This window comes from Rattus rattus, chromosome X, assembly GCF_011064425.1.
Source record: "Rattus rattus isolate New Zealand chromosome X, Rrattus_CSIRO_v1, whole genome shotgun sequence".
Taxonomy (NCBI): Eukaryota; Metazoa; Chordata; class Mammalia; order Rodentia; family Muridae; genus Rattus; species Rattus rattus.
In genome coordinates this window covers 91,923,852-91,942,839 of record NC_046172.1, presented here as the reverse complement: position 1 = coordinate 91,942,839, position 18,988 = coordinate 91,923,852, and the positions used below count along the sequence as shown (strand labels likewise).

The following is an 18,988-nucleotide window of genomic DNA, read 5'->3' as shown; positions in this document are numbered from 1 at the left end:
GAGGAGGGGGAGAAGGGAGGGAAGGAAGGAAGGAAGGAAGGAAGGGAGGAAGGGAGGAGGGAAGGAGAAGGGAGGAGGGAGGGAGGGAGGAAGGGAGAAGGAGGGGAGGGAAGGAGGGAGGGAGGAGGGGGGGGGGGGAGGGAGGGGAGGGAGAAGGAAGGGAGGAAGTGAAGGAGAGAGGGGGGAAAGAGGAAAGGAGGGAGGGAGGGAGGAAGGAAGGGAGGAAGGAAGAGAGGAAGGAAGGAAAGGAAGGGAGGAAGGGAAGGAAGAAGGGAGGAAGGAAGGAAGGGAGGAAGGGGGGGGGGAAGGGGGGGGGGAAGGGAGGAAGGAAGGAAGGAAGGAAGGAGGGAGGAAGGAAGGGAGGAAGGGAGGGAGGAAGGAAGGGAGGGAAGGGGGGGAGGGGAGGGAGGGAGGGGGGGAGGGAGGGAGGGAGGGGGGAGGGAGGGAGGGAGGGAGGGAGGGAGGGAGGGAGGAAGGAGGGAGGAAGGGAGGAAGGGAAGGGAGGGAGGAAGGAAGGGAGGAAGGAAGGAGGAAGGAAGGAGGGAGGAAGGAAGGAAGGGAGGGAGGGAGGAAGGAAGGAAGGAAGGAAGGAAGGAAGGGAGGAAGGAAGGGAGGAAGGGAGGAAGGAAGGAAGGGAAGGAAGGGAGGGAGGGAGGGGGGGAGGAAGGAAGGGAGGAGGGAGGAGGAAGGGAGGAGGAAGGAAGGGAGGAGGAGGAGGGAGGGAGGAGGAGGAAGGAAGGAGGGAGGGAGGGAGGAAGGGGGAGGGAGGGAGGGAGGAGGAGGAAGGAAGGGGAGGAGGAGGGGAGGGAGGAGGAAGGAGGAAGGGAGGGGGGAGGGAGGGGAGAGAGAGAGAGAGAGAGGGAGGGAGGGGAGGAGAGAGAGAGAATGAAATCGAATGAAAAGCAATTGAGGAAGACACTTGCTGCCAACCTCTGGTCTCCACATGTACTCCCTTGCATGTCCACCCACAGAGAGAAACACAAATACAAACACCATATACACACAAGCACACACATACAAAATGCCAGGTTTCTTTTACTGAACTGGATCCAGGAGAGTTTTTCTGTCAGCCTTTTGAAAAGACACTCAAGTCCTGTCTCTACTGTGTGTCTCTACTGAGAACATGAGGTTAATAAGTGTTTCACATATTTAAATTTCTTCAGGTATCAACATGTGCTGATCCTATGCATAATTCGAATTCATATCAGTATGACAGAACTATGGTCAGCTTATTGCAGTGATACATCTAAGATCATACAACTGTCCAGCAACTTGGCCATAAACAGCAAGATGAACTCAGTAGTCTATCACAGCAGATTTTTGTCAATGTGTAGGAGAAAGTACGAGAGGCAAGCAGAGAGAAATATTTTCATTGATCTGGCATTAAAATCATTCCAAGCCAAGTACGCAAACTCTACATATGTAGTAGAGGCTCAGCCTAAGGTGGTGTTCAAAGAAGCGTTAAAGAACCATTCCAGTTTCAGATCCATATCTGCTGGCTGCATTCCACCTACATATAAATTAGACTGACACCAGTTTGGCCCAACAAACTTAGAGGCCTGGATCTATTTCTATGCCTAGAGGCATACCTTGAGACTGTATAGAATGCAAAACGAGGTCAATTTAAAGAGAGAGGATCGGTCAAAACAATTGCCTAGGTTTTTAAAAAAACGAGAGAGGTTCTTATTATGTTGTCTACACTGGCCTTCAACTTGGGGTCTTTCTGCTTCCACATTCAAAGGATTTAAATTGCACATGCGGCTTACCTGCTTAAAATTATAAGGATCCCAACTGGTAGATGATATATGTTATATAGGTTTTTTTATCACATACTGCCTTATTGAAAATGCTATACTACTTTAGGAAGTTAATTCCAGGTCCTAATCTTGTGTTTATCTCATCTCATCTTTAGGAAGCTGCTAGTGAACCTTCCCCAGCCTGTGGAACATAACAGTGCTAAAGCGTCCTATATCTGGGAAGCTGAAACACTTGAAGTCAGGATGACCCTCCAAAGGGATTTGGATTTTAATATTTCCTGAAACTGCATGAATAAGAAGAGATAGAAAAAATTCAGGACAATGAAAACTTGTTTTTTACCTTTTAATACTGGTTGTTTATGTCCTCTTTTTTCCACTGACATAGTTTAGAAAGGTTCAGATTTTTAGTGATGTTTTGATTATATACAGTCAAATCTATTACTGTTAGGATATATGGTTGTTTCATACGATAAGGTGCTATTCCATTTTTATAGTGAGAGCTGAATAAAATATTTTCAGGTTAACCATCTAGATTGCTACATGGTCAATTGCACAGCAGAGCTATGACCATAAAATAAGTGATTCATTTAAATCAGCAGTCTGAGGATCTTAAGCTAATGAATTTCACTACCATACAATCTGCTACATAGGGATTTGTCATTATTATCACCAGAAAAATTCATTTGGCTGCTTTTCCATTGATTTTATCAAATGATTTAGGATGTTTTCAATCTAGGTCCTCAATATTGTTCTGGAACATACAAGTAAGAAAGGACTATAAATAATTTGTTGTGTCTTGTGAGACACATGTTTACTTGAAAAAGTAATACTTATAGATGTATATGTAGATTCATTTTTCTCTCATTTTTATCTTCCTAATTGGACATTCTTACTTTTATAAATTATCCCAATGTTCCTCACATTTTCTGTACTATTGAATGAGTTTGTTTCATTACTGTTTATTAAAAACTTACATTTTATCAGTGTAACTTGACATCATTGTATAACCGTGAGATTGACTGGGAGTAAATTTTGAAAAAAGAGATAAAGAACTAAAATATGTTTATCATTTCTATGTCAACTGTCACAAGAATATTCAGTAAGATATTTTCTGGAGTCAATTATGCATATGACTACCAGACATCTAGTTTGTGACTAGAGCTAACAGAAGAATTAGGTTAATGTTTTGGGACAAGTGATCAAAGCACAAAGCCAAGAGACTCTAACATTTAAGTGACCATCATGACTTTGTTGTATGAGGGGAAGCATTGAAGGAGGGAGGGAAGGAGATAGGAGAGAGGGAGGGAAGGAGGGAGGGACAGGCCAGGTGGGGTGGCACATGCATTAATTAATCTTTGCACTCAGGAGTCTGGGGCAGGCAGATTGTAACAAGGACATAGGCATCCAAGACTACATGGAGAGATCCTGTCTTGAAAAAAGAATTTAATGTCGCAACGTAAAATGTAATCTCTGGGGCAAGATTAAGTGGTAACCAATATTTTTTTTTCTCTAGAGAGCACTGATAACTCTGAAAAGCATGTCATCTCTCTTTTTGTCCCTGTAACACTGGCGCTAATTACGGTGACAATTATTACTCAAACTAACTAAATGCATTCAACTTGTCCCTAGAAGAGAAGATAGAGCATATTTAGGCCGACATGACTTGGCCTTTGGTTATGTTGTGCTGTATCAATTATATAATGAAACAGAGCTCTAAGAACAGTGAAATATGCTCTATAATTATGCACATCTAGAAACCATCCTCCTTTACTGTCCTTGGCCTTGGAGTAAAAATGGCATTGATTATACTGTTACTTTGTTTTAAAGAAAATATGCAAAATTTCTTCTTTTTATTATATGTGTATCTGTGTTTTGCCTGCATGTATGTCTGTATGAGAGTGTCAGTTCTCCTGGAATTGGAGGTACAGACAGCTGAGAGCTGCCATGTAAATGCTGGGACTTGGACCTTGGACCTCTGGAAGAGCAGAGACATCTTAACCACAGAGACATCTCTCTAGCCCCAAGACTTTAAATTTTAAATAGAAATAGCCTACTAAATAAGATGTAGAAATGACAATACAAGAGGACAATTATCTTGTTGCCATTTTTTAGTGACTCATAGCCACTTTCACACTTGTGATTGAAAGCCACAATTGTGGCATAGCATAGCCTACTATCTTGGCTTGCTTTCTCTTGCTATGATGAAACACCATGACCATAAAGCAACTTGGGGATGAAAACGTGTATCTCACTTTCACTTCCACATCATAGTCTATCATCCAGGAAAGTCAAGGTAAGAAGCTGGAAGCAGGAACTGAAGCAGAAGCCATAGAGGAAAGTAGTTACTAGTTTGCTCTCCATTGCTTACTCGGCCTGTTTTCTTATGCCATCTAGAAGCACTGGACCCAGGGTAGCACCACCCAGAGAGACTAGGCCCTTCCACATCAATCAGCAAGCAAGAAAATGTCTCCACAGACATGATCAATCTGATGGGTAAAATTCCCGAGGTTCCTTCCAGCCAGATAACTCCCAACTTGTATCATGTTGACCCAAAGAAAAAAATCAGCACAAATACTTAAGGCAGGACTCTCAGGGTCTTGAGGAAGGGAGAACAATAGTCTTTTCAACACAAGGGATAGCAGATGTGAAGACCTAGGATGAAATGAGCAGTGTGCTGAAAGACAGAAAGGACATGATCCTGGGGAACTAGGACTGCAGTGAACGCTGGAAATGTAGGCCAGGGAAATGTCTTGTAGACCTTTGGAAGCTATGGTGAAGAATTTAGACTCAGTATATTATGAGATAAGAGCATAAAAATAAAAAGGCAGTTGGGATGCTATTTTAGTAGCACAGGGAAATTATTATTCCACATATCATAATTTAAACAGAATATAGTGTTGATTGTATTCATTAGGAAAACAAATTGGGAAGAGGCACCATCTTGGTAGTACTTTCTAGTTTTGCTTGTAATTTCAGAAAAGCGTTTTGTATATTGATAAAGTTTCCTACATGCAGTGTATTGTCATGTCTATTTTCCTAAGGAATTAGTGGGATTAGGGAGTGAATATGGAGAGAAACAGCTCTAATTAAGGGTTATTTGCAGGATAATATGGAAACCTAATCCAGTATAAACTTCCCAAGATATATGCATATAAAAGCAATCTAACAAATTACCAAATAATGTGGGAACAGAGCTCCAACTGGCCATCTCTTGTCACTAAAAGAAGTTTCCTGTCCGTGGACTGGGATGCATCTTATTGAGCTTTTGTCCAAAGGAGTCCAATTGGAACTTCCAAACAACCTAGGCTGTTGTTGCCGAAACTATAGATTGTTCTCCACAAACTGACCACAAGGCCCTACTGAATATGGAGAAGTCGAGCTGGTGCCTACATAGATTCTCCACCCCTCTATTCTAGCATCTTTGGTATAGGAAAGTACTCTGTAGACTACCAAAAAGAGAAATGTAAGCACCAATCCAGTCACAAGCCCTTGAATCAACAATGCTGTGCTGCCAGCAAGATATGTTAAAAATGGGTACCACAAAAGCTTGCGGGGAGTAACAACCAATATCTAATTTGGGTTAACCCCCCACTCTACCAGATGAAACAGGTAACTGACACTGAGTATCCAAGAATCCCCAAGACTAGATAGTCAGGAACCTAGAGAAAAATAAAATAAAATGACTCCTAATGACATTTTGCTATATTCACAAACCATAGCTTGCTCAGCCATCATCAGAGAAATTTCCTCCTGCATCAGATAGAAACACATTTAGAGGCCCACAGCCAGACAATATTGGGAAAATGAGGGACCTTGGAACATTCAGCCCTAAAAGGAATGTCTTCAATAATTCTCTCTCCTCGGGGCTTCGGGAACCCTGCAGGAGAGGAGCCAGAAAAGGGCTTAAAAGCCAGAGAGGATGGAGGACACCATGAAAACAAGTCCCTCTTAAACCAACATGATCAAAGCACATCTGCACCGTGTCTTTTATGTATATATTATTGCTTCTAGTCTAACGTTTTTATGGGATTCCTGATTGTGTGAACAAGTGAATCTCTGTTTCTCGTGCCTTCTCTTGAGTTCTTTTCCTTCTGTTTGTTTGTATTATCAAATTCCAGTGTGTCAGTTTTATCTTATATTTTAGTTTATTACTGTCCTTTAGAAGCTTGTTTGGTTTTTTTTCTTTTCAAGAGGCGGAAACGGGTGATCCGCATGGGAGGGGAAAATGAAGAGGAACTGGGAAGACCAGAGGGAGGGGAAATCTTAATCAGGATTTATGATTTGAGAAAAGAAATCTATTTTCAATAAAAGGAAAAAATAAATGAATAAATAAAGGATGCACTACTAATCATACTTGGCCTGAGCACCAAGAGTTAAGCCAAGCACACAGTCTGATGCCCTCATAAATCAACCAGGTTTAATTCTAACTCACTCAGCAGAGGTCAACAGCCTCTCCCTAATGCCCCCTACAGTCTTAAACCCAGTGATATGTACAGCACTCAATGGGGCACTTTGATATGGTCTCCCCAGAAGGAAACATAGAATTGTTTTTATCCATAAACAAAGTCAGGTCATTGGAGGCATCTCCTTGAAAGTGATCTGGAGTTGTGGTATCTTCTCTTTTCACTTTCCAGCTGTCCTAAGGCAAACAGCTTTCTGCCACCATCCACTTGCACAAGGACTTACCATGAAAATGCAGCAAGGCCAAGCAAACAGACTTAAAACCCAAAAGTCGAAATAACTCCCTATAACTTGTAAGTTGATTATTTCATATACTGTGTACCACTCACAGAAAACGCGCTCTCTCTCTCTCTCTCTCTCTCTCTCTCTCTCTCTCTCTCTCTCTCTCTCTCTCTCTCTCTGTCCCCTCATCCCCTCATTCCTCGCTCTGCCTTCTGCTTATGGATCTGATGTAATCTCTCAGTTACTACTCTAGGGTCATGCCTGCCTGCTAGCATGCTCACTACCATGATGGTCATGGACTCACCCTCTGAATCTGTAAGCAAACGCCCAGTTGAATGCTTTCTTTCCTAAGTTGCTGTGACTTCTTATTTATTATGAAAATCAAACAGCAATCTATAACATATTTTAAAACTTTTCAGGATATATTTTGCTTTTAAAATTTGTTCATAGATTTTGGCAGGCCTAGAGATTAATCTTATGGACTTAATGTTTGCCAGGCAAGCCATTTTTTACATTCCAGTAGCAGTACTCTTTATAAGCCCTATGTTTATATGGAATTCTTTAGTCCATTCACTTATTTTCATCCTAACCTCTTAAGGTTTTGACCTCTTACTTCCCACTGTATCCATCTGGAATTTATTTTGGAATAATTAATTTTTGGCCTCCTAATTCTAGACCTGAACATAATAAAATATGTTGAAAACATTCACTGTCACACTCTGCCTTCTTCCCATTTATTTTTACCATGAAGTCATCCATAAATTTTGCTGCCAGAAGAGCAGTTGAGGATTTGTGATGTATGATTTGTAATATATTATAAAGCAAGAGGATTTGAGTGCGATACACTTTTAGTCAACTCCCCTGACATGATAATTTTTAAATGTTTCTATTTGACTTTAAAATATATTGCACCCACATTCATGGGCACACACACACACACACACACACACACACACACACACACACACACACACACACACTCACACAGAGACACTCCCACCCCACCCCGACACGAGTAAGTAGGTCTTAAAATAAATTCGTACAAGTCCAAATTTTAGGAGTATCACTGACTTGAGAGATGCTGAAAATTGAACTGTTTCCCTTATTCTGTCGATCACTTAAATGGTTATTATTTCAAATATATGAATAATACTGAATGAATGGGTAGTGAGCATAACAGAGTAAAGCCAATGGCAAAGTTAATATATAAAAAGCCTCTCCTCTTTGTTGACAAAAGGTCACCATTTACCAACAAATTACAAAAAAAAAGATCCTTCACTGTCCCAGAGACTGCAAATTGAGGGGAGAGATAATCAAGAGCAAATGCAAGGCAATTTTGACTGTGCTTCTCCATGTCACTGGGATGCTGTTCGTCCTATGCGACCTTCTCTGCAGCCTCCTTTTAAAATGTCTTGTTCAGGGCTTGCTACACTCTAATCTTTAAAGGTCAGTTGAGAAGTTTGAACAAACCTGCAATTTAGTTACTGGTGTTGTAATGATGTGAATTTTTCAGTTTTCACCATCTTTCTATGGTTATTTCAGATACTGATAACAGGGTAAGCAGAGGGGAGTATGACAACTCTTTATATATTTTGCTAGTTGATGTGAGTCTGAGATTACTTAAAAATAGTTTTTGAAAATTAATAAGTGAAAACAACCAGCTAGAAGATTTTTTTGACCCCAGGACCACTGCTTCCTTTATAGTTCTAAACTCTATTTCTTGACAGTCTTACCTAACATATATTGTACCATACAAGGAGTTTGCTTATAAACAGCTAACTTTATTTTCCAAATGGTCTGTTCAACCTAAAGATGTAAGCATTAGATACAAACTCAATTCCAACAAAGTTCCTTAATCAACTTTGCCAAACACCGTGAGAAGTATACCATGAAAGAATTTAGTCTGGAAGATGTGCTTAGTGTATACAACAAAAGAAAACAAGAATATTCGTAAATGTTAAATTGGGGTACTATATGGGATTAGTCAAGGTGGGGTAAGAATATCTGAAAATCTTCTCTTACATAAAAGCAAGTGGACCACTATCAAACTCTAAAATCAGTTATAGATCTCTTGAAGTTAACCAGAAGCTTCTCACAATCTAGAGAGTGTTTATTCTAGATAGATAGATAGATAGATAGATAGATAGATAGATAGATAGATAGATAGATAACCAACCAACCAGATCTGAGTAAAAAAAATCAGCAATATTCATAGATTCTCCGGACTATGACTTCAAACTCTCCCAATTCTATGGTAGCTCAGGAAAAAGGTAGACCATTCTTGTGATAAGTCAAGCATGCTTGAAACCATTGTATGGAGCAGAATAGGATGGCCAGATTTATATTCATATGTTGAACCAACATTCACCCAAAACAGCAGCAACCAAAGACAAAATTTAAATTGGACTTCATCAAAATCAAAAATATTTGTGCTACAAAAGACATTAGCAAGGAAGTGAAGAGATGTGACCAAGCAGTAGTAACACATGCCCATAATCCCAGTGCTTGGGAGGCAGAAGTAGGTGGATCTCTGACTTCAAGGCCAGCCTGGTCTACAGAGTGAGTTCCAGGCCAGCCACGACTACACCGAAAAGTCCTCTCCAAAAAAATAAAAATACTACAAAAAATACAAAAGAAAAGAAGAAGTGAAAAGACAACACACAGAATGAGGGAGAATATTTGCAAACTCTATGTCTAATAAAGAACTATAATTCAAAATTTATAGGGGACTGTTATAACTTTTTGCAACATATTAAGACTATTATAGAAAACCATGACCAGTCAAAAGGCAGAGATGCGAAGCCCAGTCCTAGTACATCTCCAAAACAACTCCAGCACCTAAGGCTCAGATGTGATTGCAGAAGAGGGAGGGAAGAGTGCACGAGCCATAGGAAGAGGGCTTTGCTGTGAGGTTGTGTCTCCTTGTAATGTCAGATGCTGTACTCATAAAGTCTCACCATCATGAGTGCCCAGCCTAGGCTGAACGAGAATGGCACCAATAGACATACCAGAGTAGACAGGGGGAAACCAGGAGGCTTGAGCCCTACACAGAACTACAGGCAAGTAAGGAACTCTGAGAGTGGGAGAAATAGTCTTCCCTAGGGAAGAGCACATCAATTAGTTATCCAATACCAAATGGTCAGCTCTGGAAGCATACATACAGATAGCATTATACAGACTGAGCAGGTTATAATTAGGAGTATATATTTTCATTCACATATATAATTAATAGAAAAGGGGGCCATTGTTTTGAAGGAGAATAAGGAGATATTTATATGAGGGCTTGAAAGGAGGAAAGGAAAGTCAGAAATCTCATAACTATACTAGTCTCAAAAGGTAAAGGAAATAATGATAGTAATAATAATAATAATAATAATAATAATAATAATAATAATAATAAATCTCTAGATAACGCAAGCCTGTGACTGAAGTGTGGCTCAGACTATTTCCATCGTGATCACAGCACCCTTCCTATTTCATAGCTTTGAGTTGGATCTTTGGCTTTTAGTAAGTCAAAGCTTTTAGTAGGTCACTTTCTCAAGCTAACCCTGATATTTTTTCTTTGAAAACTTCTTTGAAACTACCTCTCAAGTCCCATCTGTACCCACTTCTGGGTATAACCAAAAGAAGTTTCACTATACCACAGGGACACAATTTGCTCAACTATGTTCATAGCAGCTGTATTCACAATAACCAGAAACTGGAAACAACCTAAAGAACTCTCAACTGAAGAATGGATACAGAAAATGTGATACATCTACACAACAGAACACTATTCAGCCATGAAAAACAAGGACACCATGAATTTTGCAGGCAAATGGATGGAACTAGAAAATATCATTCTGAGTGGGGTAACCCAGACCCAAAAGGATATGCATGGTATGTTGTTGATGTAAAATTATAATAAAAGACTATCTTTTACCCCGCTAGGTCCAGCACCACAGTGCTCCAAGATATCTGGTAGATATCTTGCCAGAAGCACACATCCTAACTCCATGGCGGCCCAGTGTCTCTGCCACCACACACTCTCCCAAAGTCAATTCTCCACAAGAAAGAACTCATGACACAATAACCACTGATCCAATTGATAAGATATAATTGCCCACCTAAACATACAGAGCCCTGTACACATTCATCCCTTAAGAACACCATAACAACTGTAAGTACACAGAGTGGAACCTAACGCCAGCCTCCATGTTCTTTCCACGGCTTCTCTTCCTCCTATCTCCTCTTGTCCAGTCTCCCCTTCTCAAACTTTTCTCCTGGCCACCTTCCTTTTCTTGTCCAATGACAGGCCCTCGCCTGTCCTGTACCCACTCTCACCTGTATGACCTCCTACAGTATGTACTCACTGGTAAGTGAATATTAACCTTAAAATACAGAATCCCCATGATACACCCCACAGACACAAAGAAGCTAAACAAAAAGGAAGACATAAGTGAGGATGCTTGAATCTCACTCAGAAGGGGGAACAAAATAGTCATGAGACAGATGAAGGGAGGGAATTGAGAGGGGAAGGGGAGAGGAAGGGGAATGTGGGGGTTCAAGATCAGGTGTGGGAGAGACAGGGGAGATGGCCAGATGGCCATGAAAATGAATGGAAATCTGCAACTGACCAGGGAAGGGAGGAACATCTCAAGGATAAGACAGAGACCTGGGATAAGGGAGGTGCCCAAGAATCAATGGGGGTGTCCTTAGCTGTGGCTCACAGCGATGGGGATATGGAACCTGAAGTGACCACCACTTCAGAAAGTAGCCAAGCAGAAACCCCAGTGGAGTGATAGAGACATCAACCCACCCACAAAACTTTTGACCTAAAACCTATCCTGCCTACAAGAAATGCAGGGACAAAGATACAGCAGAGACTGAAGGAAAGTCCAATCAATTATCTGCCCATCTTGAGATCCATCCGGTGGGCAAGCACTAATCCCTGACATTACTGTGATACTCTGTCATACTTGCAGACAGGAGTCTAGCACGGCTGTCCTTTGAGAGGTTCCACCCAGAAGCTGACTCAGACAGATGCAGACACCCACAGCCAAACAGTGGATGGAGCTTGGGGATACTTATGGAAGAATAAATGGAAGGATTGGGGGCCCCAAACGGGATAGGAACTCCACAGAAAGACCAACAGAGTCAACTAACCTGGACTCTTGAGGCTCTCAGAGACTGAATCCCCAGTTAAAGAACACACGAGGCCTCCCCACATGGGCGTAGCAGACGTAACTTGGTCATGTGTGGGTCCCAACAACTGGAGCAGGGGGGGGTTGTCCCAAAGCCTGCACACAGGTTTGTTCTTCTAACTGTGCTGCCTTGTCTGGCCTCAGCGAGAGACGATGACAGAGACTGATGTGCTAGGGTAGGGAGGAGATCAGAGGGGCCTTCTCATTTTCAGAGGAGAAGGGGGGGAGAACTGTGGAGGGGGGTACCAGAGGAAGAACAGTGATCAGATGTAAAGTAACGATTTGAAAAAAAAGATGTCTTTCTTTTTTCATCTTTTGAGGTTTTTTCCATGTTTCTTTAAATTTATACATGAGGACTGTACTTCCATCAGTCAACCTAGAAAGACAGTCATGCTCTGGAAAAGATTGCTAGATTGAACATCAATTATATATGAAGTAATTAGAAGCAACAGGAAGTGCACTTAGTAGATTGTATATGCATGTATGTATGTGCATATATATACACATGTATGTAATATATATACTTATATATGTGTATGCTTATATACACAATTGTAATAAAGAGACCATGAATTTGGGATGGTGGACACAGGTTTTGGGGTGTGGTGGGAAGAAAGATGTAGATACATTGTTCATATACAAAGTTCTTAAAAATAAAATGTTAAGAATTTAGAAAAAAATCTGTGCATGTTGAAATGGGTTAGGTAAAACTGGGCTAAAACTTACCTCCAATTGATTTTCTAGGAAATAATGTTAGGAAAATGATATGATATACAGAGTACTGGGAAATTAACTTTGTGATTTAATTTTTTTTTCTTTTCTTTTCTTTTTTTTTTCGGAGCTGGGGACCGAACCCAGGGCCTTGTGCTTGCTAGGCAAGTGCTCTACCACTGAGCTAAATCCCCAACCCATGATTTAATTTTTTAAAAAAGAATTTTTATTTGAGTATTGTACTTGGATCATTTCTATGTCACCCTATATTGTTTTGGGAACCTTTTAGACTCCCCTAACCAACAAAGGAAGTTCCCCAAATCAGAAAAGTGAAAACAGACAGGTGGTGGGCGGGGAAAAGGAGCTCCAGAGATGGAAATGGTGAGGTACAGTGCTGGGATGGGGGACACAGGAGGACTTTAACCAGGGAGGAAGGCAGAAGGAGGGAGGAAGGACTAGAGGTCATAAGAGAACACCTTTATGTTTAGGTGTGTGTGTGTGTGTATGTGTGTATGTGTGTGTGTATGTGTGTATGTGTGTATGTGTGTGTATGTGTATGTGTGTGTATGTGTGTATGTGTGTGTGTGTATGTGTGTGTGTGTGTGTACGTATATATATAGTTTAAATGACAATTCTCCCTCCAAAAGCAGCAGACTAATCAACAGCCCAGTGCCCGCACATGGGGAATTTTATGAATATTTTTGACACTTTTTTATTTTAATATGAAAGGTAGAACTACATACTGAATGCTTCATTAAAGGATACCAAGTAGGAAGCATTTTCATAAATCTATGTCAACAGCAATAATATAATAATGTATTAATAACTACAGTAGTTTCCCTTTTATACATGAAAGATATTTCCCAAGATTCCTTGTGGATCTCTTAGACCCCAGATAGTACATAACTCTATGCAAGCTATTTTTGCATATATATCCACTCCCATGATAACATTTAATTTATTTAAGCATAGCAAGATACTAGCAACAATATTAATAAAATACTGCAGTTATAACAATATAATAAAATTTATGTGAACATGATTGTTCTCTCAAAATATATTATTGTAGGTGGGATGGATTATAATAATGTAAGATTTTTATCATGCTACTCATAACAGCAAAATATTGAAAACTTATGAGTTGTTTCCTTCTATAATTTTTCATTTAATCTTTTGGACTCTGCTTCATAGTCTAAAAAAAGAAATTTAGGATTGAGGCACCAAATTTCTTTCCTAAAAATAATGATAGAATAGAGATCTATAACTAAACTAATGAGAACTGTGAGGGCTAAATGGTGTTATTAGTCCTTAAAGTATAGTCAAGGAGGACTGACTCCTTTGACAATACAGCGACATAATGAGTTCATAATGACTGGAAAATGATCCCAAGAAGTTGGGTGCTAAGAAAAGACAGGTGAGACAGTGAGATGCTTCAGGGGTTAAAGTTGCTTGTCATCAATGCCTGACCACCTGACCCGAATCCCTGGAATTTATTTGGTAGAAGAGAACTAATTCCCCCAAGTTGTCCTTGGCTTTTATATGCCTACTCCTGGAAAGAAATACATCAATGTAAAAAAGGAAAGTTGAAAAGTGCCCTATGTTACCATCATAACATGAAACTGGAAATGGAGACTATTGCTCGAACTAAAGGATTTCCTTGGGGAAATGCTTGGGGGAAGTGGTAGAAGCAAGAATGGGATAGATGAAATAAGAAGACTGAAGTTTGGAGAAAATTGGGAGGAGAGGAGATAGGGCCAAAATTTTGTGGAGGAAAGTAGACAGGCTTTTGCCCTCCTCCCATAATTTTTATTTTCTTTTGTCTTGGTATATTTTAAATGTGGATACTTGAATACAATGTAGGCCAAGGCTATCCTCGGTCTTGTTGCCTCCTATAGGAAATTTAAGATTCTTTTTATCAATTTCTGTGAAGAACTATATTGGAATTTTGATGGAGATGGTGCTGAATCTAGACATTGCTTTTGATAGGATGGACATTTTTACTATATTAATCCTACTGATCCATGAGCATGAGAGGTCTTTCCTATTTTCTGGTATCCTTTTCAATATTTTTCAGTGCTTTTAAGTTTTTGTCGTATAAGTCTTTCACTTATTACAAGGTAGACTAAATCTACCTTGATTAGATTCAATCTAAGTTAATTTATGAGGCCATTGATAATTGTAATATTTTCTTGATTTCTTCTCAGACGGTTTATCATTTGTATCTATGAAGGCTGAATATATTCATCAGCTCTAGCAGATTTCTGGTAGTGTCTTTAGGGTCTTTTATAGACACATTTTTATTACCTTCAAAAAAGACTTCTTTTTTTTCCTATTTATATCCCCTTTGATCTCCCTCATTTAACTTTCTGCTCTAGCTAAGACTTCAAGTGACGTACTGAACAGAAATTGGGAGAGTGAATATCCTTGTCTTATTTCTGATTGTATTGGAAATGTTTTAACTTTTTCTCCACATAGGATGAGGTTGGCTGAGAGCAACCTAACAATAGTCTTTGTTAGGTTAAGATACGTCGTCCCTTGTATCCCTGTTCTATCCAGGACTTTGAAGAAATAGATACTAAATATTCAAGGAAATAAAATTTAAGAGAACATTAATGATGGAGTTAAAGTGAGATGCTTATTCCTTAAAGACAAGAGTGACAGGGATACTGTAATGGTGGTGGCAATGATAGCTAGCATTTAATGCAGGTTCTGTTCTAAAGTCAGTATTAAACAGATGCTATTTAATCTATACATAGGCCCTGGGAGGATGAGAAGATGGACTAACATTGACAAATGTGGTTATCTGTTCAACACTACAGGGCTAGTAAACATAAACACAGGGACTGCACAATGGAAGATTGACCTCAAACAATATTAAGATAAATAGGCTGCATATAGGCTTACAATTGTAGAATCTGTGGGGACAAAGTGAGAACAGTAACAATGGTATTGGAAGGCCGAGAAGAGTGGAGGCAACAGCTGCTCAAAGTCCATAGGTAAGGAATGGAAACACTGATATGGAAGACCCGAGCTAGAAAGAAGCCACGAAGCATGCACTGGGACTGTCACTTGTTTGCAGCTTTCTTTAGTGATATCACAGTCGAGACGTGATAGGATTTGGTTGCAAGAACCAGGAAGATTAGGGGACAAAGGATTCTAAACTGTTACTAAGTATCATTGTTAAAAATATTTGCTGGGATGATGTCAGTGAAAATGACAGAGGTAGGAATCTTGAAAACTCCACCCCTCCATTAAAACAATGAAACACTGGGAAAAGCAACAAGCGGAGAAGCACACATTCAACGTCTCAGTAAGAATGAACAGTGGGCTTTATAGCATCTTCACTTACTTTATAACTCTTTTAGAACTCAATCTACTTTGCCAGAACTGAGGGAAGAAGAATGAGGCTTTCCTCTTACCCCATGTCATCATTTGACCCTAAAAGCCTAGATTATAAGGCCCTTTATCAGCAGCATAGTGCTAACGACTTCTGTGTAGTGAGTATTTCTCAAAAAAAAATATTTAGAGACAAGTGTTTAATGGCATGGATACACAAGGTATTTGATAAGGAATTAATAATTCAAAATTCATAAGGAACTCATACACCTGAGTAGCAAATGGGCAACTAATCTGATTTTAAAATGAGCAAAAGACCTCGATAGACATTTTATTAAAGGATGCACAGATGGACAACAGTTACACAAAAAGTTGTTCACCATCAGTAATCATCAGGGGAAAAAAGCCAACCCAAAGCACAATGAAATAGCACCTAACCCCTCTTAAGATTTCTATTATCAAAAAGTCAGGCAATCAAGGTGTTAGTTCCATGACTGGTCTAACTTGAGGCCTATGTCACGAGAGAGAGAGCCCATGTCTGACACCGACTGGATGGCCAGGAATCAGAGGGTATATCCCACAGAAACAGGATAGAACCAAACACAGACAGACATAAAAAGCCAATGAAATGATTCCTAATGATATTCTGCTATCCTCAATAGACTGGAGCCTAGTGCAATCATTATCAGAAAGGCCTTCTGGCAGCTGACGAAAGCAGATGCAGAGATCCACAGCTAAACATTAGGCAGAGCTTGAGGAAGCCTAAAGAAGAGGGGGAGGAAGGACTGTAGAAAGCAGAGGGATCATGCGTACCAGGAGAGCATGGCCCACAGAATCAACTAAGCAGGGCTCGTAAGGTCTCACAAAAACTGAAGTGACAACCACAGAGCCTGCATGGCCCTGTGCTAGATCGTCTGCATATATAGGCCTATAGCTGGCTGTTCTTGTGGGTCTGCTGACAAGGGGAATAGGGTTGTCCCTGACTCTTTTGCCTGTTCTTGGAACCTTTTTCCTCCTACTGGGTTGCCTCATCCAGCCTTGATATGAGGGTTTGTGCCTAGCCTTACTGTATCTTGTTCTATATGCCATGCTTGTTTGATATTCCTGGGAGGCCTGCCCTTTTCTGAAGGGAAATGGAGGAGAAGATGGAGGAGGAGATCTGAGGGAGAGGGGAATTGGGGGTGGGGACTGGGAGGAGAAGGAGGGGAGGCTATGGTCAGGTGTATTGTATGAGAGAAGAATGTTTTTAAAAACAGGCCTGCGTGAACATAAAAAATGAAGGTGTTGGAAAGATTATGAACAAGAGAGGGCCTCTGTACTCTGTGGGTGGGAATGTAAATGGATAATAGTCATTATGGAAAACAATATGGAGTTTCCTCAAAAATTTAAAAATAGATCTACTATTCAGCAATCGCACTTCTTAGTATATATTCAGCAATCCTATTTCTTGGTGTACAGCCAAAGGAAATTAAATCAGTACCTGCAAGAAATATGTGCATCCTTATGCCCATAGCAACATTATTCACAATATCCAAGATACAGAAACAACCTAAGTGCCCATCAACGAAGAAATGAATAAAAGAAATGTAGTATATAATGGAATATTATTCAACAATAAAGAGACAAGTAAGGCATTAAGGCAGAGTAAAACAGTGATATCCAACATCTGGGGAGAGGAAATAAGGAATGTCTGCCAAAGGGTGCAGGCTTTCAGGGACAAGATGAATAAGTTCCAGGGATTTCATAGGCTGCAGGACGATAATAGTCAGTAATACTATATTAGTTACTTGAAATTTACAAAGAGGGTCTTAATGGTATTTAACATGAACACACACACACACACACACACACAATTAAATGAAGGTGGTAATACAAACCTTGTGTAGGTTTTATCCCAACATTCCATGTATTAGAAGCTTGTTATCCCCAACATAGCAGTATTGGTCATGCAGACCATTAAGAGGTGGGGAACGATCATTGAATAATTCAAGGATGTGCCCTTGGAGAGGATTAATGTGTCATTCAATGGAGAGTTGTCATAAAAAGAACAAACTGGCTAGGATGTAGCCTAGTTGGTAGGGTCGTTGTGTAACTTGCAAGAGGCCCTGGGTTCAATCCTCATCACTGTATACACTAGCATGGTGGGCTGTGGGGGTGAGAGGAACAGGAATTTAGGATCAACACTGGATACATAGTGAGTTTAAGGATAGCTTGGGATATATGACCCAGTGTTTCAAAACCAATAAAAGTAAAGAAATTTAAAAAAAAGAACAAACCTTTCCCCACCTAACACTCTGCTTTTCTGTCTGACTCTAGATTTTCTCACTTACCCCACTAACTGTAGCCATGATGACATCTACCATTAAGCATACACCAAGATAACTATTCAATGTTAGACTCTCAACCAAACTTAGGAAGTACATACGCCTCTTTTCCTTATAATTATTCCAGTGTAGTAACAGAAAATGGGTAGAATGCTAATTAATTCTCGGTTGTTATCATGTCACAATATATACATATATATTTGGTATTTAAATACCAAATCATCCCCTTGTAGTCTTGAGTATATACAGTTTCTGACAATTATACTACAAGACAACTAGGGAATGAATAAAAAATTAAAATCGTGAACATAAGTGAAACAAAAATTTAGTCAATTAGTCAAGAAAAATTAAAGTCATGCAAATTGGATATAAAAAGTAAAGCTGTCTTTATTCACAGATGATGTAATTTTATATATAGAAAATTCGAAGGAACATTTTTAAGGAACTAGAGATAATAAATGAATTCTGTAATGTCACAGAACACAAACTCAACATACAAAACTCACTCATAGTTATACATACTTGTGATTGACATGCAGATTTATGCAGTGAAAATTGCAAAATGATGTTGAAATAAAGTTTAAAAGGCTAAATAAGCTTCCTGGCTGCTGAGGCCGTGGAGAGCTCATAGGCAACACCCCGCCAGCAAGCTTGAGCCTGGGGACCACAGGTAAGACAAACTTTTCTGCTACAAACGACTTGCCTGGTGATCTCGGGTCACACAGAGGCGGAGTTCCTCTGGGGCCGGACACTTCCGGTGTTTGGCCAGACTCCCGGACCAGCGGAGGATCCCTGCCTTCAGCAGCTCTCTGCTCCCAGGCCCCCTGGAGGGGAGTTCTTGCCGCCTGGTCCGGCGGGTACTCCTGAGGCAGCAGAGCGGAGGAGACCACCAACGCTGCCCACCCCTGCCCACATCCCTGGCCCAGGAGGAAACTGTATACGGCCTCTGGGTACCCGTAGAGGAGGGCCCAGGAGCAGCAGATCCACTGCGTCT

At 40.3% G+C, this 18,988-nt stretch overlaps 2 protein-coding genes across 2 annotated transcripts in view; both read left to right on the top strand.

Annotated features, from left to right (window-relative positions):
* The window catches only part of Dnaaf6 (dynein axonemal assembly factor 6), a 51,997-nt gene extending 49,254 nt beyond the window's left edge, over window positions 1-2,743 (top strand). Inside the window, 1 exon segment of the mRNA XM_032889934.1 lies at window positions 1,913-2,743. Within this exon segment, the coding sequence (XP_032745825.1) occupies window positions 1,913-2,039 (127 nt within the window). The 3' untranslated portion in view covers window positions 2,040-2,743.
* Window positions 1-18,988, top strand: part of LOC116888646 (collagen alpha-5(IV) chain-like) — a 760,537-nt gene that overhangs the window by 521,316 nt on the left and 220,233 nt on the right. The window lies entirely within an intron of this gene.